The sequence below is a fragment of the Chiloscyllium plagiosum genome, chromosome 27 (genome assembly GCF_004010195.1).
Source record: "Chiloscyllium plagiosum isolate BGI_BamShark_2017 chromosome 27, ASM401019v2, whole genome shotgun sequence".
Classification (NCBI taxonomy): Eukaryota; Metazoa; Chordata; class Chondrichthyes; order Orectolobiformes; family Hemiscylliidae; genus Chiloscyllium; species Chiloscyllium plagiosum.
Window position 1 is genome coordinate 8,740,888 of NC_057736.1, and position 26,050 is coordinate 8,766,937.

The window sequence follows — 26,050 nt, forward strand, 5'->3', positions numbered from 1 at the left end:
TATGATCAGCAGGTTTGCAGATGACACGAAGATTGATGGAGTAGCAGAAAGCATAGGGACTGTCAGAGAATACAGGAGGATATAGATAGACTGAAGAGTTGGGCAGAAAAGTTGCAAATGGATTTCAATTCAGACAAATGTGAGATGATGCATTTAGGCAAGACTAATTCTAGAGTGAATTATACAATGGACAGAGAGATCTGGGAGTGCAGGTCCATTGTACCCTGAAGGTTGCTGCACAGGTGGGTAGAGTGGTCAAGAAGGCATATGGTATGCTTGCCTTCATTGGATAGGGTATTGAGTAGAAGAGCTGGCAAGTCATGTTACAATTGTACAAGACATTGGTTTGGCCGCATTTAGAATACTGTGTATAGTTCTGGTCGCCACATTTCCGAAAGGATGTGTACGCTTTGGAAAGGGTGCAGAGAAGGTTTACGAGGATGTCGCCTGGTATGGAAGGTGCTAGCTATGAAGAGAGGTTGAGTAGGTTAGGTTTATTTTCATTAGAGAAAAGGAGATTGAGGAGAGACCTGATTGAGGTTTACAAAATCATGAAGGGTATAGGCAGGGTGGATAGAGACAAGCTTTTTCCCAAGGTGAAGGATTCAATAACGAGAGGTCATGCTTTCAAGGTGAGAGGTGGAAAGTTTAAGGTGGATACATGGGGCAAGTACTTCACACAGAGGGTGGTGGGCATTTGGAACGCATTGCCAGCAGAAGTGGTAGAGGCAGGCACAGTAGATTCATTTAAAATGCATCTGGACAGATGCATGAGTAGGTGGGGAGCAGAAGGATACAGATGCTTAGGAATTGGGCAACGGGTTTAGACAGTACATTTGCATCGGCTCAGGCTTGCAGGGCCGAAGGGCCTGTTCCTGGGCTGTAAATTTTCTTTGTTCTTTGTTCTAAGTTGAATGAAGATGTCATTTGTCAAAATGCTCAGGGGGTTCAGGCTGATAATTTATGCCAAATGTTGTACCACTCAGAACATAGCAAGCAAGTGCTTCTCCCATGCAGGATAACTTTGCTCTCCTGGTGAAAGAGTCCAGAAGGCATAGGCTACTGGTCCATGTTTATTGTGCAATTCTTGGAGAGGTATGGCTGTAGGTGTGGCTGCAACTTCCAAAGCAAAAGGAAGTTCTGGGTCAGGTACCAACAGTGCAGCATCCCTGCACCAGGGCCTGTTTTAATTTCTCAACAGCAACCATGAGCTGTTCAGTTCATTCTCACCAGACATTCCTTTTAAGGAGGTTGGAGAGTGAGGTAGCTTTAGTTGTGAAACCATTGATGTGGCTCCAACAGTGTGCAACTAAGTCCAGAAAGGACAAATGCACTCATATTCCTGGGGACTGGCAAACAGGTTATTGCCTTGATGTGTTTTCCTTCTATTTCATGTTTCCCCTCAGCTCTCACAGTTCCCAAGTATGAGGCTTGGGACCTCATGAACTGTGCCTTCTTGGGGTTAAATTTTCATCTCAGGTTGTTGAAGAAGGTTAACAGTGTCAAATATTATGTCCTTGTCTCTGCATGCAGGAGGAAATTATCCATATGCTGTACCAAGCAATCAATTGAGAAAACGGCTTCATTCCTTTAAACAGCCCCTGATGAATAATTGAAAGAGAATTTTGAAAACTCTATCATTTTGAAAACTCTGTGCCCATGATTGGACTGGTTTAATTTAGTTCCTGGTAATCAATGGCGAGCCTAGTGGTTCCTTAACTAGACATATGGGTGAGTTATTGGTCAGTGCCACAGAGCATGGGACACCTTGCTTTAACAATCTGCTAATCACCTTGTCCACTGGCCTTCTGCCTGCTTTGGGAAAGTGTATGGTCTTTGTCTGTTTAAGTCCAGTCCATCTATCACTTCCTCTCCCTCTATACAGTCATGGTTGTGTTTTTGACTGTGAATGCACACTTGTGCTCTGAGAGATTTGCCTGTCCTGCTGGGTCCTCATTCATTTTGGTAGGTCTAATCCACAATTCTCCTGAGATAAAAATTCTCTTTCTGTATGTTACTGGCACAATCTCCACTGGTGCCTCATCTAGTGCCAACATTTGAAAGGAAAAGCAATTGGTTGAGTCATACGATGAAGTGCACTTTCTCATAAAGTGTGATCCTAAAATGTGCTCAACGTCCCTACGGGGATTAACCAATACTGCTGGGTGGTGTCAGACTATTTTCTCCTAGTCTAAACTCTATAGATTCTGTCACTATCCCTTCTGGTTGGAGTCCAGGAAATCTGTTCATAAGAATATATTTCTTCACGCGCCATATGTTGTCTTAATCTTGGGATGTCTTAAGTATCAAACTGGACCTGCATGTCCCCTAAAATCTCTACAGGGCAGCTTTCCACCATACTGTCTACCTGGGGCTGTCCCAAACTGACCTATCTGGCTCTATACACTCACTAAAGAGAGGCACAGTCCCATCATGCTTTGGGAGTGTATTCTAGCAGGGGAATAAAGGAGTTAAACCGTGGGATTTCCATTTCCAAATTTGCATGATCTCCCCAACCAAATTAATTGCTGCTTGTCTTCCAGTCTTTCCAGCGGCATGGACTGAGGTCTTGAACCTGGCTCTTGTGGTGGTGCTAAGTGCCTGGGTACCATGTAAAGTGGCTTGTGCACTCTCAATTGTAGCATTTCTCTTATGGCTGCAATATCTCTCACTGATGCTATGCTGGGGAGTTGTAAAGTGCACGGCTTCAGGCACTGGCTGGGTGTCAAAGTGCCTGGAAGTCTGATTGAAACTCCTTCAATGCACAATCCTTGGACTGGATGTAACTGGTTCTTCCTGAACCTTTGTGACCTGTTTGGCCATGGTTTGTTCTGTTGTTTGTTGCCAACAGCTGCTGGCTGCTGTTTAATTTGACCAATTTCCTACCAGGCCTGTGATTTCTTTGGATGTGGGTTAATTTACAGTATCCAATTTTGGGCCCATGGTTGCTTGACCACAAATTTGTATCTGAGCAGCTTGCATTATTTATTGAGTTACCTCTATTCTGTATTCCCAATGAGCTTCATTGACTTGGCTTAACTGGCTTTTAGAGGTCATAGAGTCATAGAGCATGGAAACAGACCCTTCAGTTCAACCCGTCCATGCCGACCAGATTGCACGTATTAGATGTTGTTCAAGATAATGTAAGACAGGAAGATCATATGCGCAAACACCCCCTCAGCAGACAGATCAATATAATGATTGCACCTTTTCAGCATGCCTATGGGGTATTGGAAGGTTGAACATATGAGTCTATGGGCATAGTGTGGGAAAGTGGGACCAGTTGGTAGTAATTTATTTTGGGCCATACAGACTTGTTGGGCCATACTGTACTTTCTCTATCTGTATCATTCTATAATTCTATAATAGGCACGCAGATGGAGTAGGCCATTGGGCCCATTAAGACTGCTTTGCCATTCAAAAGATCATTACTGTTCTGTTCACAATCTCAATGACACTTTCCGATCTGGCTCCCCATGTCCCTTGACTTCCTTGTCAATCAAAAGCCTATGTAGGTATAGCTCAGCCTTGAATAAATTGAATGGTCTACCTCCACTGCTTTCTCTGCAAGATAAATCCCCAGATAAATTATGCTGAAAAATATTTTCCCCATCTCCATCTTAAAAACAGGATCTTTTCTTTGTTAAATTATGTCCCCTGGTTCTTGTCTACCTCCTGGGAACTACCTCCTTGAAGTTCCCTCAAGATTTTATCCGTTTCAGTATGATCACTACTCATAAACTTCCCTGAAGTTTAACCTCTTCAGCCATTCTTGACAAGATTAGGATTGTAACAACCTGGAAATGTTCACAAAATGAAGCTGCATCGATGGAGTTTGGAAGGGAGGGTTAATATAATAGTGAAGCTGAAAGGTTGTCAACCTAAAACAGTAATCCTACATTTATTTTCAACATCTGTAGTACTTTACCTTTTTTGGGATTGTTACCAAGCCTGGGTATTAACTGGTGGTGAGGCAGGTGTGGTTTCACAACAAAAGCAAGGAGGGTTTTTCTGTCTCTAAAGCTTGTGTGACTTTGATACAGTATAGTTAGCAGATGCACATTTTTTTAAGGTACAGGTAGATGTATTTGTTAGAGAAATCAAGGATTTATGGGACAAATGGGAATATACAGTTTAAAGCACACGTAGATCAGTCATGATCCTACTAAATGCAAGAGAAGGTTTGAGGGGCCGAATGGTCTACTTCTGCCCCTAGTTTTGATGTTTATATGACACTGAGTAGTGGACCACTGGATACTATTTCATCTTCTGGAGAAATTAAAACTTTGGTTAAGAGAAGCAAAATCATTGTAAAAGATGAGAGTTGAGAGGAAACTATGGAAAGATAGAATGAAACTTTGAAGGCTTTATCCTACTTCAAGCATGAATAACAGTAATTAAATCTCAAAATTGCATTATGTAAGAGAGAATCCCAATTATGGAAATTTTAAACCGTTAACTTCAATCGAGTCATGACTGAAGGTACAGATACAAAATTGAACAAAAACCAAACAATTCACCCACAGTTAACATATTCTGAATTAATTAAATAAGAGCCACTTTTGGAAAAAAACAATGTACGTTAGAATAAAGGAACAGACAATCTTTTCAATCTCCCTTAACCCCAAAGGACTCAAAGCCAAATGAGAAAATAGCATGTTGCACCACTACCCTGATGTGTTCCAACCTCGAGAAAATCTAGTTGGGGGCAAAATCAAACAAGCAGTGGCAATCTGCACCAGCTGGATAGTTAAATGCCCACCAGGATCATTGGGCATTAGATAACCCTTCTGCTGAGGCCAAAGACTTCCAGTGTCTCTTTCCAATCTTGAAGTCATAGGCTCAAAGAGCCATAGCCAGTTGAGTCAGGGAGCCATCTCTGTTATGATGGCCTGATGGCTGTTGCCATTGTTTATTTTTAACTTTGCTGAATATTCACTATTGCACCTCTATCTTGAGACACACGTCCTTTCCTCTGTCTATACCGGATGCTCCCATTTCTCCCAGAATGGCTGCCAGCTAGCTGGCTGATCGAGCGTACAAGCTTTCTGATCGAATCTCCCTCTTAAGGAACCTGTGGTTAATGAACAAAAGGACAGGTAATTACAGACCACCTGAAATAGATCACTATCAGGCACTCTGACAACATATGTAGAATCCAGACACCCTCACATTGCCCTGAGATTGGAACCCCACATTTGTAGGAAAATTCAGCTGTTACTTTTATTTTGAAACGTCTCTGTGCTATCTATGTCAATGTGACAGGCAATGAATACTTCCTATTTATGTTTGCGATAGTCTGTATAAATGTTTTGTAAATTTTGCGTAGATTGTGGAAAGGTTTGACAGGCTAAACATAGAGAAAAGATTTTTATTTGAAGGGAAACTTAAACTCAGAAGCACAAATGTATGATAGTTGCAATATATCCAGTAGGAAATTCTGAAAAAACCTGTTAACTTAAGGAAAGTGAAGAATGTGAAACTTGCTTTAATAAATGGATATTATCATTTCAGCAATTTAGATTTTAAAGGAGAAGTAAAATAGATGTGTAGTTTCAATTCTGCACAAGGCTTTTTTAAAAAGATCAGAAAGCCATTTGTTGCTACGTAATTTCCAAGGAAGCATGTCACTTCAATTACATGCCTATCAGGATACCTGTAAGGTTTATTGATAAAGTGTTCGCAAAGTTAGATTTTTATTACAGACTGTTAAAACAGACTAGGAGCCACTAGTGATCTGAGTTCAATTCAGAATCAGAGTCAAGAGAACAGTTTCATGCAACAGAAGGGGGCCAGTTTGTGAAGTTTTCAAGATGTGTGTAAAGATTAAAGTTCTTGGAACTAAAATAAAATTTAGGTAATTAGAACCAGAAGGAGGTCTCTAGGCCAACAAATCTGGAAACAGTAGAACATAGAACATTACAGCGCAGTATAGGCCCTTCAGCCCTCATTGTTGCGCTGACCAGTGAAATCAGTCTGAAGCCCATCTAACCTACATTATTCCATTTTTGTCCATATATCCATGCAATGACCATTAAAATGCCCTTTAAGTTGGCGAGTCCATACTGTTGCAGGCAGTGCATTCCGGACCCCTACTACTCTCTGAGTAAAGAAACTACCTCTGACATCTATCTTATGTCTATCACCCTTCAATTTAAAGCTTATGTCCCCTAGTGCTAACCACCACCATTCAAGGAAAAAGGCTCTCATTGTTCACCCTACCTAACCATCTGATTATCTTATATGTCTCAATTAAGTCACCTCTCAACCTTCTTCTCTCTAATGAAAACAGCTTCAGGTCTCTCAACCCTTCCTCATAAGACCTTGCTTCCATACCAGGCAACATCCTAGTAAATCTCCTCTGTACCCTTTCTAACGCTTCTACATCCTTCCTATAATGCGGTGACCAGAATTGTATGCAATTCTCCAAATACGGCCAAAAACTCAATCCCTCAAATAATAAAAGCTAACACACCATATGCCTTCTTAACAATCCTGGATGGCAACTTTCAGGGATCTATCTGCTCACCTACACTACCAAGAATCTTACCATTAGCCCAGTACTCTACTCTATTACTCCTTCCAAAGTGAATCACCACACAGTAATTTTAATAAATAAAGAAAAAAAATTAAAAAGTTAAGATATGAGTACAGGGTTAAGATAATACATTATTGGGATTGAGTATCTGTAAAGGATATTGTTGGGTAACACATTGGAACTTTACCTTGCTCTCTAAGTTAAGACTTTGCAAATTGTCATGTATATAGTTTTGTTTATTCATTTTTTAAATGCAATTAAATTATGTCATTTTTTTAAAATTGGCAGCCTTGCATGAATATGTTTAGTGACCATCATAGTAGCCTATTAAATATTAAACTTATGATCTGTCAAACCAGTATTCACTCTGTCACTTGCTGAAGTCATAGCATTGGGGCTTAAGAATGACCAGCAGCAAATAGTTTGCATGCATTTATAGGGAAACTAGATAAGTACATGAGGGAGAATGGGATAGAAAGACATTCTAATAGTTTTAGGTGAAAAGGGGGTGAGAAGAATTTCTGTGAATCAAAAAACATATAACTGTTGGGCTGAATGTGTTTCTATGCTGGATTCCAGGTATATCCATGTACTATGGCACCTTCAAGACTGATTTTTTTATACATGCTTAGAACTTCCTCTGTGTCAGTAGTTGGAGGGAAACTGATTTATTTATATATGTATGAATATTATAATAATATTTATTAGGAATGTAACATGTTGTGGTTGCTTTTCCTCCTCAGTACCTGGCAGAATTTCAACAGAGTTCATCAGAAGTTTATCCACGGAAGATATGATAACTTTGAAATGGAAAGAACCAAAGGTGCCTAATGGTGTTATCACGCAGTATGAGGTAATTATTGTGATAAGTAGCTTCCTAAAATTAGATCTAAAGATTATCGGTCACACATAGACAATAGAACCATTTGGACTTTGCATAGTCAGTCAAGGATTCTCACAATCAAATTCTATCAACAGAAAAAATAGGGAATGAATGTGAGGGTGTATGGATGGTTTGTGTTCTTCCTTTCCTTTCAGCATTTCCGGGCCACAAATCTCCAGCTGGCATCCAGATTGTCTCCATTCCTCAGCTACAGAACCATAGTAGTAACCATGTATCAGTGCTTTAGTTTTGCTTTTCCAGTATAGGCCTGGACATCTCTATAAAATAGTACAGCTGTGATCCGCAGTTTGGTGGAATAATGGAATGTGGACCTGAAGGCAGATGTTCCCGATGGTTATGACGAAATGCTTTTTTTCTGATGCCTCACTGAGTGAGAATGCCAGATGCATGTTCATTTTGTCACAAACGCCACTACAGAAATCATTCAAGATTCATCAATTACACGTTACCCACACTGGGTGACCATTAGTTTCTTCATTTAGTCAGTAGTGTAGGCATTTCCATCCTTCCTTTCATGGTTGTAACAGGGTCAGTCAGGTGAACCTCATAGAATATGTCTTACCTGATTGGGGCTGTTAATCTGACCTAATCAGGAAGCCCTGGCTGACTGATATAAACAGGACTGTCAGAGTTTCTGCTGACTCTGAAAGCTGACTCAGTGAAAGCTGGATTAGTGTCAAGGACTCTCCATGTGTAAATAAAGTGTGACTTGGCAACCAGCCTCTGTGGAGTAACTTCACTTTCATCTTTCCTTCTTTCCTTCTACGTCCCTCTTCCTGTTTTTATCTCTTACCCCACATACTTCTGATTGTGCAATGCAGTCTCCTGACCTTTCACTGCAATCTTATAGCAAACAGCACTGGTGGCAGATACACATTAAGAATATTGCCTAATTATACAATAGAAATGGTGCATACCTTAAAGTAGTAGTTTGGTAAATCTTCATCCATCAGTGAGTTAGTTTGGTATTTGTACTTAGTGAGTTATCCAAGTTGAATTCAGATTACAAAACATTATATGCCAGACAAAAATGTTTGTACATGTATCCTTCATTGAGTACAGTTTTCTAACTAAACATTGTATTAGCTACGGACTGAAGAAATTTTATTAACCTATTTATTAACAGCCTATTTTATGGTTTTATTGCTCAACAATGCTAAAATTCATTGTAATGAAAAGAAAAATTACACGAGAAACTCAGAAGGTCTGGTAGCATCTGTGGCAAGAGAAACAAAGTTAGTGTTTCATGTCTAATGTGATTCCTCTTCAGAATTGAAAGGAGCTGGAAAATGATGACTTTTATTTTATTTTGTTAACAGAGGGGGAGGAGGAGCAAGGGGAACAGAAGTTGAGGGTGCCCAGATCAAAAGATAAATGGAGTTTGGAAAGTAATAAACAAAAGATATATAGTGTAAATGCTTGTTGCAAAACTGAGAAAATGGATCCAGTTTGCTGAGAGTAAAGACAACAAAGTACAAACAATACACAGCTGGGGCAGATGGTCATAACCGAATTGGAGGACAGAGGTCACACTCTGATGTTAAACTTATCATTGAGTCTTAAGATGGTGTAAGAGACCGAACAGAAAATAAGGTGTTGTTCCTTCAACTTGTCTTGAGCTTTGGCGGAACACTGTAATTGCCTGGATGGAAGTATTGCTATGGGACCATATGGTTTATTGACATTGAAGCAATTGGAAGGTTAGGATCATTTTTACAGACAGGGCAGTGATATTCTCCAAAGTGCTCATCTAGTTTTGCCAACGTAAAGGAGACAGCACTGTGAGTACCAAATACAGTCGACTGGATTGATAGAGCTACAAATAAAATGCTGCTTCACCTGGAAGGTGTGTTTGGGACCTTGGCCTGTGAGGAGAGAGGACATGAAAGGACAAGTGCTACACCTTCTGCAATTGTATGGGAGTTGCCATGTGGGTGGTGAGAAAGTATTAGGAATAATGGAGAAGTGAATGAGGGTATTGTGGAGGGAATGGTCTCTGTGGAACACTGTCAGTGGAGGGCAGTGGCATATATGTTTGGTCATAGTATCTTGCTGGAGGTGATGGAAGTGGCAGAGGATAGTCCTTTGAATTCAGATACTGGTGAATTGTATTCAGATACAATAGGAAGCCTATTGTTGTTCTGAGAGGGAGAAGAAAGGATATGGGAGGAAATCCTCAGTTGAGAAAAAATGACATGTTGGGGCCCCAGTGGAAGATGTTATTACAGAAGTTGCAATGGGGAGAGAGGATCTAAGAGAATAAATGGAGTCTTTGCTGAAAGCAGGGTGTGAGGATGTATGTCAAGGTAATTGTGGGAGTCAGAGAGTTTGTAATGATATTCGTGGACAACCTACCCTCAGAAATGGAAACAGTCGGACTGTAACAAAGAATATTTTAGATACCTCATAAAGAGACAAGCATAACTTAGACCCATGCACATACCCATAGCCATATCTTTGGCTTGGAGAAAGTGAGATGAGTTAAAAGAAACACTGAAAGAACTGTGTGTGCTGTAAATCAGAAACAAATATAGAGATTGCTGATAAAGCTCAGCAGGACTGGCAGCATCTGTAGAGAGAAATCAGGGTTAACATTCCAGGTCATGTGACTCTCCCTCAGAATAGATTTGCTCTCCACAGATGCAGCCAGATCTGCTGAGCATTTCCAAAAATCTCAATTTTTCTTTATGAGTTAAAGGAGAAGTTGTTCAAAGTGAGAATGAGCTCAGCCAGATGTAGAAGGGTAGAGGTGGATGGGAGATGTTCAAATCTCTTTTCAAGAAAAAAAGTAGAGAGTTAGCAGACCATCTGATGGTGAATGGATATGAAGAGGTAGCTAGGGCCAGGAAACTGGAAATTATGATGTTATGATGATATAATCTGACATGCCAACTGGCAAAGACACTCAGACATTTCCTCCTACCCCACCACTATATATTAAGATGTGGATTCCAAGACTATCTCTGATCTTTCCTTTTCTGCAGAGTTCCTCTCCACAGTTCCCATTTCATACACCCAAATCCTGCACTTATACCTCCTTTCCAAAATTCACAAAGAGGACTATTGTAGCTATTGTAGCTATAAACATAAAATATCAGAAGAATAACAAATATAAGTATGAAGAGACTGAACAAGGAAGAATAAATAGAGTCAAAATAGGAAGAAATAAGTTCAGTAAGGCAAGAACAGGCTGAAACACTGGCTTTGCCAGGGTAATCCTTTTTGGAGAAAGATTTTAAAGAGGAGTCTGAGTCCGGTATTCATTAGCACAAATCGATGATTATTCAGGGCTCCATACCAACACTGTTGGTAGAGATCACTGTGTGGGAGAGATCTCTAGAACACCCTACCTTTCCTAATAAAGGATAGAATGTTTATACATACCATGTTGCAATGGTTACTTGCAACATTGCCACATCCCCTCTTGTCCTACATATCCAATCTTGTGAATACACGATCAATGATGGACAACTTCATGGTCAACTCGAGGTCCTCCCATCATCTAGTGATGTTTGCCAGATCCCCTATCACCCGTTCTTGGGCTCTTATAATACATCTTATTGACCACATTTCCAGCTCTGACTGTTACGTCTCTTTCCAGACATTTGCGAGCTGGTACCCTAATCAAGGTTCTCCAAGGATGTTTATCAAAACCAGTCTTTGCATCCAAAGCTGACTGCCTACAGAAATCTAATTACAATTTTCAGTGTCAAATCTATTAAACTACTACTACTGTATGAATATATGTGTCCACTCGAATATGTAGTTATAATTATTTAAAAGGCCTCCTCTAAGGTGGGTCAAGCATTTTCTTTCTATTTCACATAAGCATCAGAGCTTTCAAATCAGTTGCTTTTCATCTGAGCTACCTGATCAGAGTCTTATGTCTGCATTCTAGTCCCATCTTACGAAGACTCAGAGGCATTTTGGTGTCTGTCTGTGAAGGCCATGATTTGAGCTTTATGAAATGCTGAATCAGCTACAATTTTCTTCAATCTTCCCTGTTAGTTAAAAATACAGAAACAGCCATTTTGGCACATTCAACCATGGGCAGCTACAATAGTCCTCTTTGTGAACTTTGGAAAGGAGGTATAAGTGCAGGATTTGGGTGTATGAAATGGGAACTGTGAAGAGGAGCTCTGCAGAAAAGGAAAGATCAGAGATAGTGTTGGAATCCACATCTTAATATACAGTGGTGGGGTCATAATCCAGGGAGATAGGAGGAAAAGTCTGAGAGTTGGTGCACTGTCTTTGCCAGTTGGCATGCCAGACTATATTAGCAGATTTGATTCAAAAGTCGTGGCTAGATTTGAGAGAATGGAGTATAGTAAGTTCAGGGCAATTCAGGTTAGAGTGAGTGAAGGGAACAGAGAAATTAAGGCAAAAACAATCAATGCTGGAGTAACTCAGCATGCCTGGCGGCATTGAAACAGAGTTAAAGTTTAGAGTCCAGTGACCCTTATAGATTCATAGATTGGATTCAGATTAGATTAGGATTAGGGTTACAGTTAAGGTTAGAGTTAGGGTTAGGGTTAGGTTCAGATTCATGGATTCATACAATGCAAAAAAAGCGCTACAGCCCATTGAGTCTGCTCTGACATTACTACCACTAAAAGTACACTAATCCCAATTTCCTGCACTTGTCCAAGATGTTTGAATGTTATGATATTTTAAGTACTCATCCAAATATATGTTTAAGGTTGCAAAGATTGCAGCCTCTAATACCTTCCTGGCAGTGCATTCCAGATTCCCACCACCTGCTGAGTGAAAAGGTTTTTTTCCCCAAGTCACCTCTGAATCTCCTGCCTCTTAAAGTAAAACTATGCCCTCTCATGATTGACCTCACAAGCAAGGGGGATAGCTGCTCTCTATTCACCCTGTCCATACCCCTGATGATCTTATACAGCACAATCATGTCTCCCCTCAGTTTTCTCAAAAGAAAACGATCCAAGCCTATCTAGTCTCTCCTTATAGCTCAATTTCTCCATACTGGGCAAATCTTGGTGAACCTCCTCTGTAACCCCTCTAGTACTATCGCATCCTTCCTGTAGTGAAGTGACCCCAGAATGGCAGACCGTATTCTAGCTGTGGCCTGACCAATGCCCTGTACAACTCCAACATTATCTCCTTGCGCCTATCCTCTATGCCATAACTAATGAAAGCAAGTGTCCCATATGCATTCTTAGCAATACTATTCATGTGCTCTGCTGACTTCAGGGATCTGTGAATAACTATCCTAAGATCTCTCTGTTCCTCTAAGCTACCCAATGTCCTGCCATTCATTAAATACTCATTTGTTTCTTCTTCCAAAGTGCATCACCGCATACTTAACAGGGTTATACACCATCTGCCACTGGTAAACTCATCTGACCAACTGATCAATACTTTCCTGTAACCTTTTTCTATTGAATTATATTTGCTATTAACCACTCTAGCAATCTTGCTGTTGTCTGCAAATTTGCTTAACGTTCCCCTTACATTTTCATCCATATCATTTATGTATATAACAAACAATGAGGGCTGTGGCACACTGCTGGACAACAGCCTCCAGTCACTCAGTCTTCTACCACTGCCCTTGTGTCCTTTTACTAAGCTGGTTTCTGATCTATCTCATTGAGTTTTCCTCAATACCATGTGGCTTTAACCTTCTCAATCAGTTTCCTAGTGTAAGACCTTGTCAAAACCTTTGCTAAAATCCAAATAAACTACATCAGCAGAACTTCACTCACCCATACATGATCGCAATTTCAAAAAATTCTAACAAATTTGTTCGGTATGATCTCCCTTTATCAAAGCTATGCTGACTATCCCTAATTAACACATGCCTTTCCAAGTGGGTATCCATTCGTTTCCACAATATTTTCTCCAAACATTGCCCTGCCACCGACACGAGACTCACCAGTCTGTAATTTCCTAGTTCATTTCCACTAATCTTTTTAAAAGTGGAATCATGTCAGCTGTCATCTAGTCCTCTGAAACTTCCTCTGTGGTCAGAGAGGAATTAAAACTTTATGTCAGAGTCCTTGCAATTTCCTGCCTCGCTTCCCACAAAAGTGTGGGATGCAGTTCCTCCAGGCCAGGGTATTTGCCTGTTTTTAAGCTGGACAGTGCATCCAGTACCTGCCTATTTCCTAATATCAGACTGTGCAATTTCCTCACAGACTTTTTTCCTGAATTCTGTACTTTTTACGAAGTGAGACTAAAGAGAAGTATTCATCCAACACCCTTCCAGTACCCTGTAGCTTCACATGCAGTTTGCTCCTTTGGTCCCTAATAGGTCCAATTCTTTCCCTAATTAACCTTCTCTTTCATGTCTTTATAAAATATCTTGGGAATCTCCCTAATCCTGTTTGCAAGTCCTTTTTCATGACCCCTTTTTAGTCTTTTAATTGCTTTTTTTAGTTCCCTCCTAAACTTCCTGTATTCCTGTAGGGCTGCAGCTGAATTGCTCCCTTTGGCCTTGCTAAAAGCTTCACTCTTTTTTATCCAGTCCTGAATTGTCCTAGACATTCAGAGTTCTCTAATTTTCCCCCTAAAGGGTGCATGTTGTCTGTACTCTCCCCAGCTCCTTTTTCATTTCCCCCATTGCTCCGTTGTAGAATTATCCATAAGGAGCTGTTCCCAGTCTACTATGGTAGATCCTGCTTTACTTTGATAAAATCTGCCTTCCAAAGCCGTCTTTTGCAGACCATCTTTTTCCTTGTTCAGAACAAGTTTGAACTGTACTATGTTGTGGTTGCTATCACCTACATGTTCACCCACTATCACATTGAACACTTGTCCAGCTTCTTTCCCCAGAACCAAATCCAGCACTGCACCATCCCTTGTTGGGCCTTCTATATATTGATTCCAAAAACTCCTCTGGATGCATTTCAAGAAATCTGGCCCTTCTAAACCCTTAACACTATGACTATTGCAATTTATGTCAGGGAAGTGAAATCCTCTAGTATAATTGCCTGATTATTACTCTTACACATCTCTGTGAACTAATTACATATGTGCTCCTCCATTTCTTGCTGACTCTTTGGGGACCTATAATATACTCCCCGTAAAGCAGCTGCCCCTTCAACATTTCTAAGTTTTACCCACAAACTTTGTTTTAGGACCCTTCCAAGGGCAGCACATAGCTCAGTGGTTAGCCACATGAGGCCAGGGACCTGGTTCGAGTCCAGCCTCAGGCGACTGTCCATGTGGAGTTTGCACATTCTCCCTGTGTCTGTGTGTGTTTCCTCCTGGTGCTCTAGTCTCCTCCCATGGTCCAAAGATGTCCAGGTTTGGTGGATTGACCATTTTAAATTGCCTGTAGTATCCAGGAATGAGTAGGCTAGATGGATTAGCCATGGAAAATGCAGGTTTACAGGGATAGGGTAGGGACTAGGTCTGGGTGGGATGGTCTTCAGAGGGTTAGTGTGAACTCGATGGGTCGAATGGCCTGCCTAAACATTGTAGGGATTCTATGATCATCTTTCCTTATTGCAGTAATTGACTCCTTAATTAATAGTGCTATACCACCACCATTTTTACACCCTCTGTGTCTTGCCTAAAGATCCTATACCCAGAATGTTGAGATGCCAGTCTAGCCCTTCCCTCAACCATGTTTCTATAATGTCAACAATATCATACCACCATGTGTCAATCCATGTCATTAACTCACCAGTATCACCTATTACACTCTTAGCATTAAAATAAAGACTATCCAGCCTTGCCTTACTCTTAACACTCAACATAGCAGAACTCACCGTGACTTGTTTCATTAATACTCTGTGTCCCCTTCACCTGTCAGCTGAGTTTAATTTTCTCCCAACAGTGCTAGCAAATCTACTTGTAAGGATGTTGGTCCCATTGTGGTTCAGGTGTAGACCGTCCTGTTTGCATGTACCCTACCTTCCCCAAAAACAGTCCCAGTGATCCAGTGAACTCTCCCTTTTGCACCAACTCTTGAGCCACACATTCATCTGTCCTATTTTCCCATTTCTAAACTCACTAGCATGTGGCACTGAGGTAATCCAGGGATTACAATCATTGAGGTCCAAGGAGGCAACATACCATTCTGATGTCATGCCTTCAGCCGCAGAAACACCTATCTGCTTCCCGACTAAAGATTCCCCTATCACTATTGCTCTTCTTTTTGACTTCCTCACCTCCTTTGTAGTCAAACCATTTGTGGTGCCAGAAGCTTGGTTCTGACTGCATTTCTCCAAGATACCAACACCTTTATCAGCTTCCAAAACGGAATACTGGTTAGTGGGTGGATTTGTGAGAACATTGTGGCAAAGGGTCACTGGACTTGAAACATTAAATTGTTTTTCTCTCTACAGTAGCTACCAAACCTGCTGAGTTTCTCACATGCTTTCATGTAGTTCTATGTTTAGAAGAGTTTGTGTACACAATTGATGTATTTTCTATCTCTAAATAACCTGTTATTTTTTTTTCATCTATTAATCACCATCAGTAAATCGCCTGTGTTTTCCAACTGATTCATTTACATGCAAAGCCTATTAAGGGTGATACAAACCATCAAAGCTGAGGGATAGTTAGGGAGAGTGGAGGAGGCTAAACCAGTATGGAGCTGGAAGGGGTGTACAGCACTTGTTGTTTTTGTTTTTTATATCCAGAACCTGCAGTTCTTTGCTTTTATATTAGAGAAATTTAGATAACAAATTTCATCTCAAGTATTTTCATTGAAAATATCAAGTGCTTGTAAGAGGCCTGATGGAGAAGTCCAGGTAGAGGGAGTGTATTAGAGATGGGGGAAAAGGTCTGTAAGGCAGAGAGTTGTCCAAAGAAGTAGTCATATGGAGAAGGTAATGGAAAAAGATGTCAATGTTACACCGTTCCCAAATTTCATTGAGGTAGGCATGTAAAGGGATGAAATTAAGTCCTTTGGTAAGTAGAGATTGTTCAACATCAGAAAAGGAAAGGTCAGGAGGCATCATGAATGCATAACAAGAGGTGAGATTAGAAGGAGATGGAGTCGGAGGGAAAGGGAGTGGAAGGAGAAACCAGCAGGTGGTGGTTTATGAGATTTTGGAGCTTGCATTCCTTAATACCTGAAATGATCAAAGCATCAAATATTAACACATCAAATGGGGAGAAAAATGAAATGAAAGTAGGGACCAGAACATCATTGAGGTAATGCAGGGCAATGCTGATGAAGAGACAGGTTGGGGATGTGCATGTGATGGAGCATGGCACTGAGTAAGACGTGACAGGAACAGCTGTGTGAGGAGCATTGTATGTCAGGGAGACACCTATAATTTTGGATGGATTCTGAACATGAAGGATTCCATTGGAGTTTGTGTGGTGTAAGGTAGAGCCAGGGACAGTCACTGGGGAATAAAATGTGGTTGTGAGCTTACATTTTGGCAAACACTTTATCAAACACTAAGAGGGAAATAAAATAAAATGATGGTGGGCAAGCCGAAAGGTTAAAACAGAAATACCGTCAGAGAGAAGAGCAGAACTTCTTCAAGTGTGACAGGTCGGCGCAACATCGAGGGCCGAAGGGCCTGTACTGCGCTGTAATGTTCTATGTTCTATGTTCTAGAAGTGCATATGAATTAAGCAGTTAAATGAAAGCAAAATTCTGGAAATCTGAAATATAAAGAGAAAATTAAATAGCAAGAGTCCTCAAAAGCTAAGGCAGTAGCAATACGTAAGGTGAAAAAAACTAAAGATGTGCCCAGATGAGATGTGAATAGCTAGATAACAGGTGGCCAAATGAAATGTTAAAGAGATTAAGAAAGAAACAAGAGAAAGAGTCTGAACTTGACATTTAGTTCAAAAATTTTAGATCATTACTGGGCTCCCATTTTGTTCTCATGTTTGCTAGTTCAGTTGTTCTATCATGTTCTTCAATAGAATACAAACGCTAAGAAGTTATGAAACATTGGCTTGACTTCAACTGCTACTTCAGGAGTGAATGAAGTTGAATGATTACAGAGAAAAAAAATCACAGAAATAGTTAAAACGATAAGGGACTTTTGATTTGTGGTTAATTTAGAGAGACTGGAGTTATTCTCTTTTGAGAAGAATGGGGAGGATAAGTTGGCATTATTCAAATTTATGTGCAGATTGTTCCTCTTGATGAAAGGGTTGAGAACAAGTAAATTCATATTTAAAATGATTGGTAGAAGGGCCAATAATGATATCAAGAAAAATCTTTTACAGTGCAAGTGATTAGGTTCTGGAATGTGCCACCTGATGGTTTGATGGATGCAGATCAATCATGACTTTCAAAAGGAATTTCATCACTGCCGAAACAGAAAAAAAATTGCGGGGCCATGGGGAAAAGGCATGCAAAAGGAATGAGACTAGCTAAATTGCTCTTGCAAAAAACATGTGCAGACATCGCAGGCAGAATGGCCTTATCATATAATCATTCAATAATTCAATCATTTTGGATGCTGAGTTGAACAGGTGTACGATGAATTATGAAAACTGATAGCTTATAAAGCACAAGTATTTCTAGGTGTTCTGTTGTTTAAATAATATTTTCTGTGTATTAGGTAAGCTATCAATGCATTGAGTCCTCTGACCCAGCAGTGATTACATCCTGCCCAAAGAAAACTCTCTTGAAAGGCAGAAATGAAACCAATCACACATTTAAGAATTTGGAACCGGGCACCACTTATCGTTTCTCGATTAGGGCATCCACTGTCAAAGGTTTCGGCTCGAGAGTATTTACTATGATCACGACAAACATATCAGGTAAGCTGTCTAATACAATGGCTACATAAAAAATTCATAAAATTTTATAATAAACTTTATACTATATTATTATTGGGAACTTTTGGATTCTAAAGAAGAAGTAAATTTTCAGTTCTATAACAGTGATTTTGTCTAATAATCAGAAACTCATTTTTTTGGCAGTGGGTCGCAGGAATACTTTCAAAATGTCATGGGACTGAAGTTAAGATGATTAAACAGAGTAACTGCTGTTTTTGTTTTAATAAGTCCAGCTGTTATGACCAGAGGAAAAGAGGCTGAAGGCCAGAAGCAACTCAGAAGGAAAGATCCTTAGCAGCAGATATACAGTTTAGCAGTCCAAAGTAGTCAAAGTACGTGGAGAAAATCTTGACTTGTTTTCTTAGAGTTCATGGAGAGAAGTCAGTGAGTTACCCAATGCCTTTGTGTCCTGGGGAGAAACAGAGTGAATCACATTTGATGGAAGTGCAGAAATTCACAGACAGAAAACACTTGATTCTCAGCACAGAGTCATAGAGATGTACAGTTCTCCTTCATTCTAACTTGTCTATGCCAATCAGATATCCTAACCTAATCTAATCCCATTTGACAGCATTTGGCCCATATAAGAAATTAAAGAGTGAAAATAGTGATACTCAACTGGATTGAGTGTAAAGGATATTTCTGTTTTGCTGCTTATGTTAAGATCTTTTGAAATTATTTGGTTTGCTTGCTGAGCTGAAAGGTTCATTTCCAGACATTTCATTATCTTACTAGGTAACATCTTCAATGGACCTCAGGCGAAGCAATGCTGAAAATTCCTGATTTCTATTTGTATGTTTGGGTTTCTTTGGGTTGGTGATGTCATTTCCTGTGGTGATATTATTTCCTGTGGTGAAGTCACTCCCTGTTCCTTTTCTCAAGGGGTGGTAGATGGGGTCTAACTCGATGTGTTTGTTGATAGAGTTCCAGTTGGAATGCCATGCTTCTAGGACTTTTTGTGCATTTCTTTGTTTGGCATGTCCTGGGATGGATGTATTGTCCTAGTCGAAGTGGTGTCCTTCTTCATCCGTATGTGAGGATACTAGTGAGAGAGGGTCATTTCATTTTATGGCTAGTTGGTGTTCATGTTTCCTGGTGGCTAGTTTTCTACCTGTTTGTCCAATGTAGTGTTTGTTACAGTCCTTGCATGGTATTTTGTAAATGACGTTAGTTTTGCTCATTGTCTGTGTAGGGTCTTTCAAGTTCATTAGTTGCTGTTTTAGTGTGTTGTTGGGTTTGTGGGCTACCATGATGCTAAGGGGTCTGAGTAGTCTGGAAGTCATTTCCAAGATGTCTTTGCTGTAGGGAGAGTGGCTAGGGTTTCTGGACGTGTTTTGTCTGCTTGTTTGGGTTTGTTGCCGAGAAATCGGCGGACTGTATTCATTGGGTACCCATTCTTTTTGAATACACTGTATAGGTGCTTTTCCTCTGCTCTGTGTAGTTCTCTATGCAACAATGTGTGTTGGCTCATTGAAATAATGTTCTGATGCAGCTTCGTTTGTGGGTGTTGGGATGATTGCTTCTGCAGTTCAATATTTGGTCCGTATGTGTTGTTTTCTGTAGATGCTGGTTTGAAGTTCCCCATTGGCTGTTTGCTCTACTGTGACATCTAGGAATGGCAGTTTGGTGTTGTTTTCCTCCTCTTTAATGAATTTTATGCCAGTAAGGGTATTCCTGATGCTCTTGAAGGTTTCCTCTAACTTGTTTCATTTAATGTTGACAAAGGTGTCATCCACATAGTAGACCCAGAGTTTGGGTTGGATGTTGGCAGAGCTGTTTGCTCAAGTCTGTGCATTACTGCCTCTGCTAAGAACCTTGATGTCAGACATCCCATGGGTGTTCCATTGGTTTATCTGTAGGTTTTGTTGTTGAAGGTGAAGTGGGTATTGAGGCATAGGTCCACTAGCTTGATGATATTCTCCTTGTTGAAGAAGTTAGTGGTGTTTGGTGTATGTGTCTTTGGGTCTTCTAATAGTGTAGTCAGTGTTTCCTTGGCCAGGTTAATGTTGATTGAAGTAAATAGGGCTGTTACGTCAAAGGAAACCATTATTTCATCCTCTTCTATCTTAGTGTCTTTGATGGTCTTCAGGAAATATATAAATAGAAAGCAGGAATTTTCAGCATTGCTTCGCATGAGGTCCACTGAAGATGTTACCTAGTAAGGTAATGATATGTCTGGAAATGAACCTTTTAGCCCAGCGAACAAACCTACATCCAAAACCTCAACCTGAACAAAAAATCTTCTCAAAACTCACTAAAATTATCTTATATATACAGCATTGCATTCCTTCTTTCCTTCTAAAATTTGTGTTCTTTTATTAAAGGATCATTAATGGCCTCTGGTGAACATTGAATTGAATTAGCTTTATTGTCGCATGTACTCAAATGAGTATAGTGAAAAGTTTATGGTCACTGCATTACAGCGCTATCTTAGGTGCAAAGGTACCTAAATAATTAAGATCAAATTCTTAAGAAACAAAAAAAGCAAAGAAATAATAGTCCACCATTATAGGTGATAGGAATAAATTACAAAAATAAAGAAGTAAAAGATTCAGAAATCAATTTTTCAGACCTAGTTCACACCAGGTATCTAGCCACAAGGGAGACCTCCATCACCTCACCTCTACCTGTTCTGGACCTACCAAACTTGAAATCACCCCACTTTATGCATCATCTCTTTGCCATTGGGACCTCTTCACTGACACCACTGAACCCACACACTCACCCCACAACCAAAAGTCCCTGGCTCCTCTGCCAGGACGGGCTGCAGAAGGCCACAGTCCCATTTCATCTGCAGATGTCATCTTGCAATCTTGAAGAGTCCGCAGTCACTGAATGGTGGCAGAACAACCTTTCTGCTGCTGCCAGTAGCTCTGAATGCCAGAAGAATAATCTCATTGCCACTACCACAGGCCCTGAATGGCAAGTAAACACACTCATCTGCCACCAGCCTCCTATCGCTGGGAATATGTCCTTGCTCCTGCTGCCACCCCTCCGATTTCCAAGAGAACATCTGTGCTGCCACTGCTGCCTCCTCCAATTGCCTGGAGAAGCCATGTCTGCCACTCCGCATGCGGCCCACTCTCACTGCTGTGCCAGTTCTGTGACCACAGAAAAGAAGAAAAAAATGTCCAAAGGAAAATAGAGCAGAAGCAAAAGTAAAACATAGAAGGAAAACAAATGGCAGCAGCTGGGCCCTGGGCAACAGCCCACACACAGTCCTCTTACTCCGTCACTATCTTACACTAGAAGGATCACCCAGACTATGTTCAGTGACTGACCGCCATCATAACCATATTGCAAAAATAAAATTTATAATCTACCAAGCCAGATTTCAATCTGAAATCTGACTTCTCCAATTTTACCATCAGCTGGGATTATAAATCTTAATATTCCCATCCAATTGAATAGCTAAGGACATTTTTAGCTTGTGATGAGAAGGCTACATCCCGTTTGAGCTATTGAGACCTTTAACAATGAAAACAGAAAACACAGGAAATGCCAAGCAAGTTATACAGCATCAGTGGAGAATGAAACAGAGTTATTGTTTCAAATTGATGATCCATTATCAGAAATTCAACAGATTTAATACTTGTATCTCCTGGCCCAGTACCTTGTATAACCTGAGATGTATTACATCACAGGAGAGTTTAGTGAAGTATCTCAGTATTTGTCTGTCATTAAACATTTAAATTGAACCCCATAGAGTGCACAACATAGATCAGACCATGTAGACCGTTTGCTCCAGATAGTATTTATTATGCGTCCTTTTTTCGCAGTCCCTCATGAATGAGGATTACTTTCTTCCACTTCAAATCTGTGGTCCTAAGGTAATTAACCAGTTCAATTCTGGATCCAACTGCAAGTGGAGTAGGTGTTTTTTGAATTATTGGCTAGATGGGGTGCTCCTTCAGCTCTGTGTGCTCGATGTCTACTTGGACACATCACAGATGCTCAATGTGGCTGATAGCTTTGCTGATGCTTCTTCTCCAGTTTGAATGGTTTTGGGCAAGAGATTCCCATTAGTCATTGGGGATATTGCATTTTTTCAGAGACTTTCAGGATTAGTGATTTTTGAAGAGATTTATAGCTCGGGTTGGTGATATGGTTGTAAGTTAGCTTGCTGAGCTGGAAGATCTGTTTTCAGACATTCCGTCACCATGACTATCTAACATCATCAGTGAAAGCCTTCGGTGTAGTGCTGGTTGTATGTGCTACCTCTCTATTTATAGGTCTTGGTTTCTTAAGGTGGGTGATGTCATTTCCGGTTCTTTTTTTCAAGGGAAGGCAGATAGGATCTAAATCGATGTGTTTATTTATGGAGTTCTGGTTAGAATGCCAAGTCTCTTGGAATTCTCGTGCATGTCTTTATTTCGCTTGTCGTAGGATGTGTGTGTTGTCCCAGTCAAACTGGTGTCCTTCTTTGTCAGTATGTATGGAAACTAGTTGTGTCTTTTGGTAGCTAGTTGGTGTTCATGTATCCTGGTGGCAAGTTTCCTGCTTGTTTATCCAATGTAGTGTTTCCTTACAGTTCTTGCATGATATTTTGTAAATTTTAATTTTGGTGGTAGTCTCTAATGGATCCATTAGGTTCATTAGTCACTGTTGAAGTATGTTAGTATGTTTGTGGGCTACCATGATGCCAAGGGGTCATTTCTGATATGTTTTTGACATAAGGTAATGTGCTATAGTTTTTGGTTGCGTTGTGTCTGCTTGTTTGGGTTTGTTTCTGAGGAATCAGCGGATTGTGTTTATTGGGCACCCCTTTATCTTGTAAACGTTGCTTAGGTATTTTTCGTCTGCTGTTTGTAATTCTTGGGTACTGCAGTGTGATGTAGCACATTGAAATAATGTCTTGATGCAGCTCCTTCAGGATGTCCTTGATGCATTAACTCTGGTAACTGTTTGCCATAATGGAATGGAAAGCAAATAGCTAGTTTTGGAAGTCTTGTGCCAGGCAAGTTGCCAATTCATGGAGAATATAGTTTATTAAGTGCCTTGTTAGAGCCGCAACTTGATGCATTAATATTCACCATTCTCTCTCACAAAATGCAATGAATAAGCTAAAACTTGAGAATTCTTGGCATGTAAGTCAGGGTGGGTACCTGACGTTTGACTGCAATGAGCCTCCATGTTGTTCAGTACCAAACAGAATCTCAGGGCATAGTCCAACAGCACCAGTCACATACATCCCTTGTTCATGGACATTGGCATCCAACTTCTGCCAATCCCTCATGAACATCATGACACCTCTGTGATCCACTTGAAGAGTGTTTAGGAAGTAGAGACATGCAAAGCAGGGGCATACCGGCAATTAGCATTGAAAGACTGCTGCAAGAACCCTTGTCACCCAGCTCACATAATGGACCAGGCTGTATCTCAGGGCTTTTCACTTGCTCTCTTTTTACCTGCTTACCTGTGTGCTCACAGCATTTATGCCTTGTCTTATGCCTTATGCCCATCAGCATGATGGACTTGAGCCAGATCTAAAACTGTCAGTACTGTGACATACTCTTTTGTGCAGGCTCACAGGCAGGCTGCTTGTCAGCAGGGATCTAACTGATGGGAGGAGAGACATCTTGCCACATGCCATAAGACATAACAAGAAGACAATCTAACACATCAAGAATGTACCAGCTGCCTGGCGTTAAACATACTGCACATTTATTCAACCAAATGACCATATCTGAAAGTAAGCCCCCGTAGTCCTTGATTCAGTCAAGGTGGAGGGGCTGGAGCACAGTCAGGGTCCCTGGGACTGTGAGTAATGGCACAGTCCACACACAATCCTAGGGCTTGACCATGGTCAATCATCTGCATGGGCTGCTCACAATTCGGAGATCTGTGTGATGAAAGTACAGGGAGTAAGCAATGGTCAGTTTTGTAGGCCTGAGCTGTTGAGGAGTTGCAAACACTGTGGTCAGTGGTTTGGTCCAACATGTCTAGAAGCTGCTTGTCAAAATTGGTCAGAGGTCTGGGGTGAATACATCCTGTAATCAGTGCATCGACTGTTGAGTTAGTTAGAAGAGGAGCCTATAGGAACAGTGGGGAGGATCATTGCCAAAGGAGCTGGGACTGTCAAGGATGTGGGGCGAAGAGCAGAAGCTTGTATAAAGGTGGGAATAAGGATGGTGATGGGGATACACACAAAGTGTATGGGAGATTAGGAGGAATGTCGATGGGCATGACAGGCTACAGGAGGGGGAGATTATTGGCAGTCATCTCTATAGTGATTGCAATAAGGTCTGCTAGCTGGGCCTCATAGAATTCGAGTTCCCTCACTGGGGCTGTTAACCTGGTCCAATCAGCTCCCCTGGCTGACAGATAAAACAGTGAGTGTCAGGTACTCGGCACTTGATTCTGAATGAGGCAGTATAAAGTCAATGAGTGTTCATGTGTAAATAAAGAGTGAATTGGTGATGGAATGCCGGCCTTTGTGGAGTTAATTCAGTTGTAACAGAAGTAAAGCACAATCCTGAAGAAGCTTGCTTGAAACAGTCGTCTTTCAGTTGGAGTAAACCTTTCTTACATTGTGCCTTTTTTAGGGAAGCATAACTTGTTCAATTTGGCCACAGACGTTTGGGCGAGTAAATGGAAAGAATTTTTTTTTCTGGGCAAATAACATGGTGGCAGATGAAAATCAGTGAGTAATTTTTTTGACAGCCTATGAAGCTGCAGCTCTTTCTGTCAGTAAGAGCTGAACATTCCTCAAGTTACCAGGTGCTGAAACTTCCTCAGAATTGATGATTTGGAGATGCCAGTGTTGGGACTGGGGTGTACAAAGTTAAAAATCAAACAACACCAGGTTGTAGTACAACAGGTTTATTTGGAAGCACTAGTTTTCAGAGCGCTGCTCCTTCATCAAGTGGTTGTGGGGTATAAGATTGTAGGACACAGAATTTAGAGCAAAAGTTTACAGTATGATGTCACTGAAATTATATATTGATTGTGGATTGTTTGTTAAGTCTCTCATCTTTTAGAATGGGCATGTTGATTTCAGTTCTTTCATATGTAAATTCCAGAACTTTCTTAAAGTTGCATTCTCAAGTGAACTTTAAGAATAGGTGCCATGTTGACACACACACTCATGCAGACTCTCTCTCATACAGAAGCTCTTTCTCATACATTCACACATATGCACCCTTTCACAGATTTATACCCCCTTTACACTCACACACATACATACACTCTCTCACAGACACTCATACCCCCGCACACACACACACACCCACATGCACAAATACATATATAAGTTTGTGGGATGAACTTGTACTTGCAGAATTACATTTTATTTTGCTCAAAAACTGCATGGATCCATGTAAGATTCTATAAATTCCTTTTTTAGCTTAGAATCAATGTGAACATTGGGGCACAGACAGCCTGACACAGGACACAGGACAGCCTGACAGGAATTGTTAAAGTTCACTTGAGAATGTCACTTTAAGAAAGTTCTGGAATTTTCATATGAAAGATCTGAAGCCAACATGCCCATTCTAAAAGATGAGAGACTTAACAAACAATCCAAGTCTTTATCAATATATCATTTCAGTGACATCACACTGTAAACTTTTGCTGTAAATTCTGTGTCCTATGATCTCATACTCCACAACCACCTGATGAAGGAGCAGCACTCTAAAAGCTAGTGCTTTCAAATAAACCTGTTGGACTATAACCTGGTGTGTGATTTTTAACTCAGGATTGATGGAAATAGTTAAGAAATATTCCAACACCAAACCTCCTCTAATTACTCAACAATTTAAGAACCAGGGGAATCCAATTTGGGATTTTTGCTTCAGTTAGAATGATAGGCAGAAGGCTGTGACTTGGTTTAACCCTTCACGAGATGCATAGAGGTCTTCTGGTATGTATGAATGATGATG

General features: G+C 40.6%; 1 protein-coding gene across 1 annotated transcript in view; it reads left to right on the forward strand.

Annotated features, from left to right (window-relative positions):
• Positions 1 to 26,050, forward strand: part of LOC122563513 (receptor-type tyrosine-protein phosphatase U-like) — a 330,644-nt gene that overhangs the window by 94,985 nt on the left and 209,609 nt on the right. Inside the window, exons 8-9 of the mRNA XM_043717332.1 lie at positions 7,282 to 7,391; positions 17,951 to 18,152. Coding sequence (XP_043573267.1) covers positions 7,282 to 7,391; positions 17,951 to 18,152 — 312 coding nt within the window. The remainder of the gene's footprint in view (positions 1 to 7,281; positions 7,392 to 17,950; positions 18,153 to 26,050) is intronic.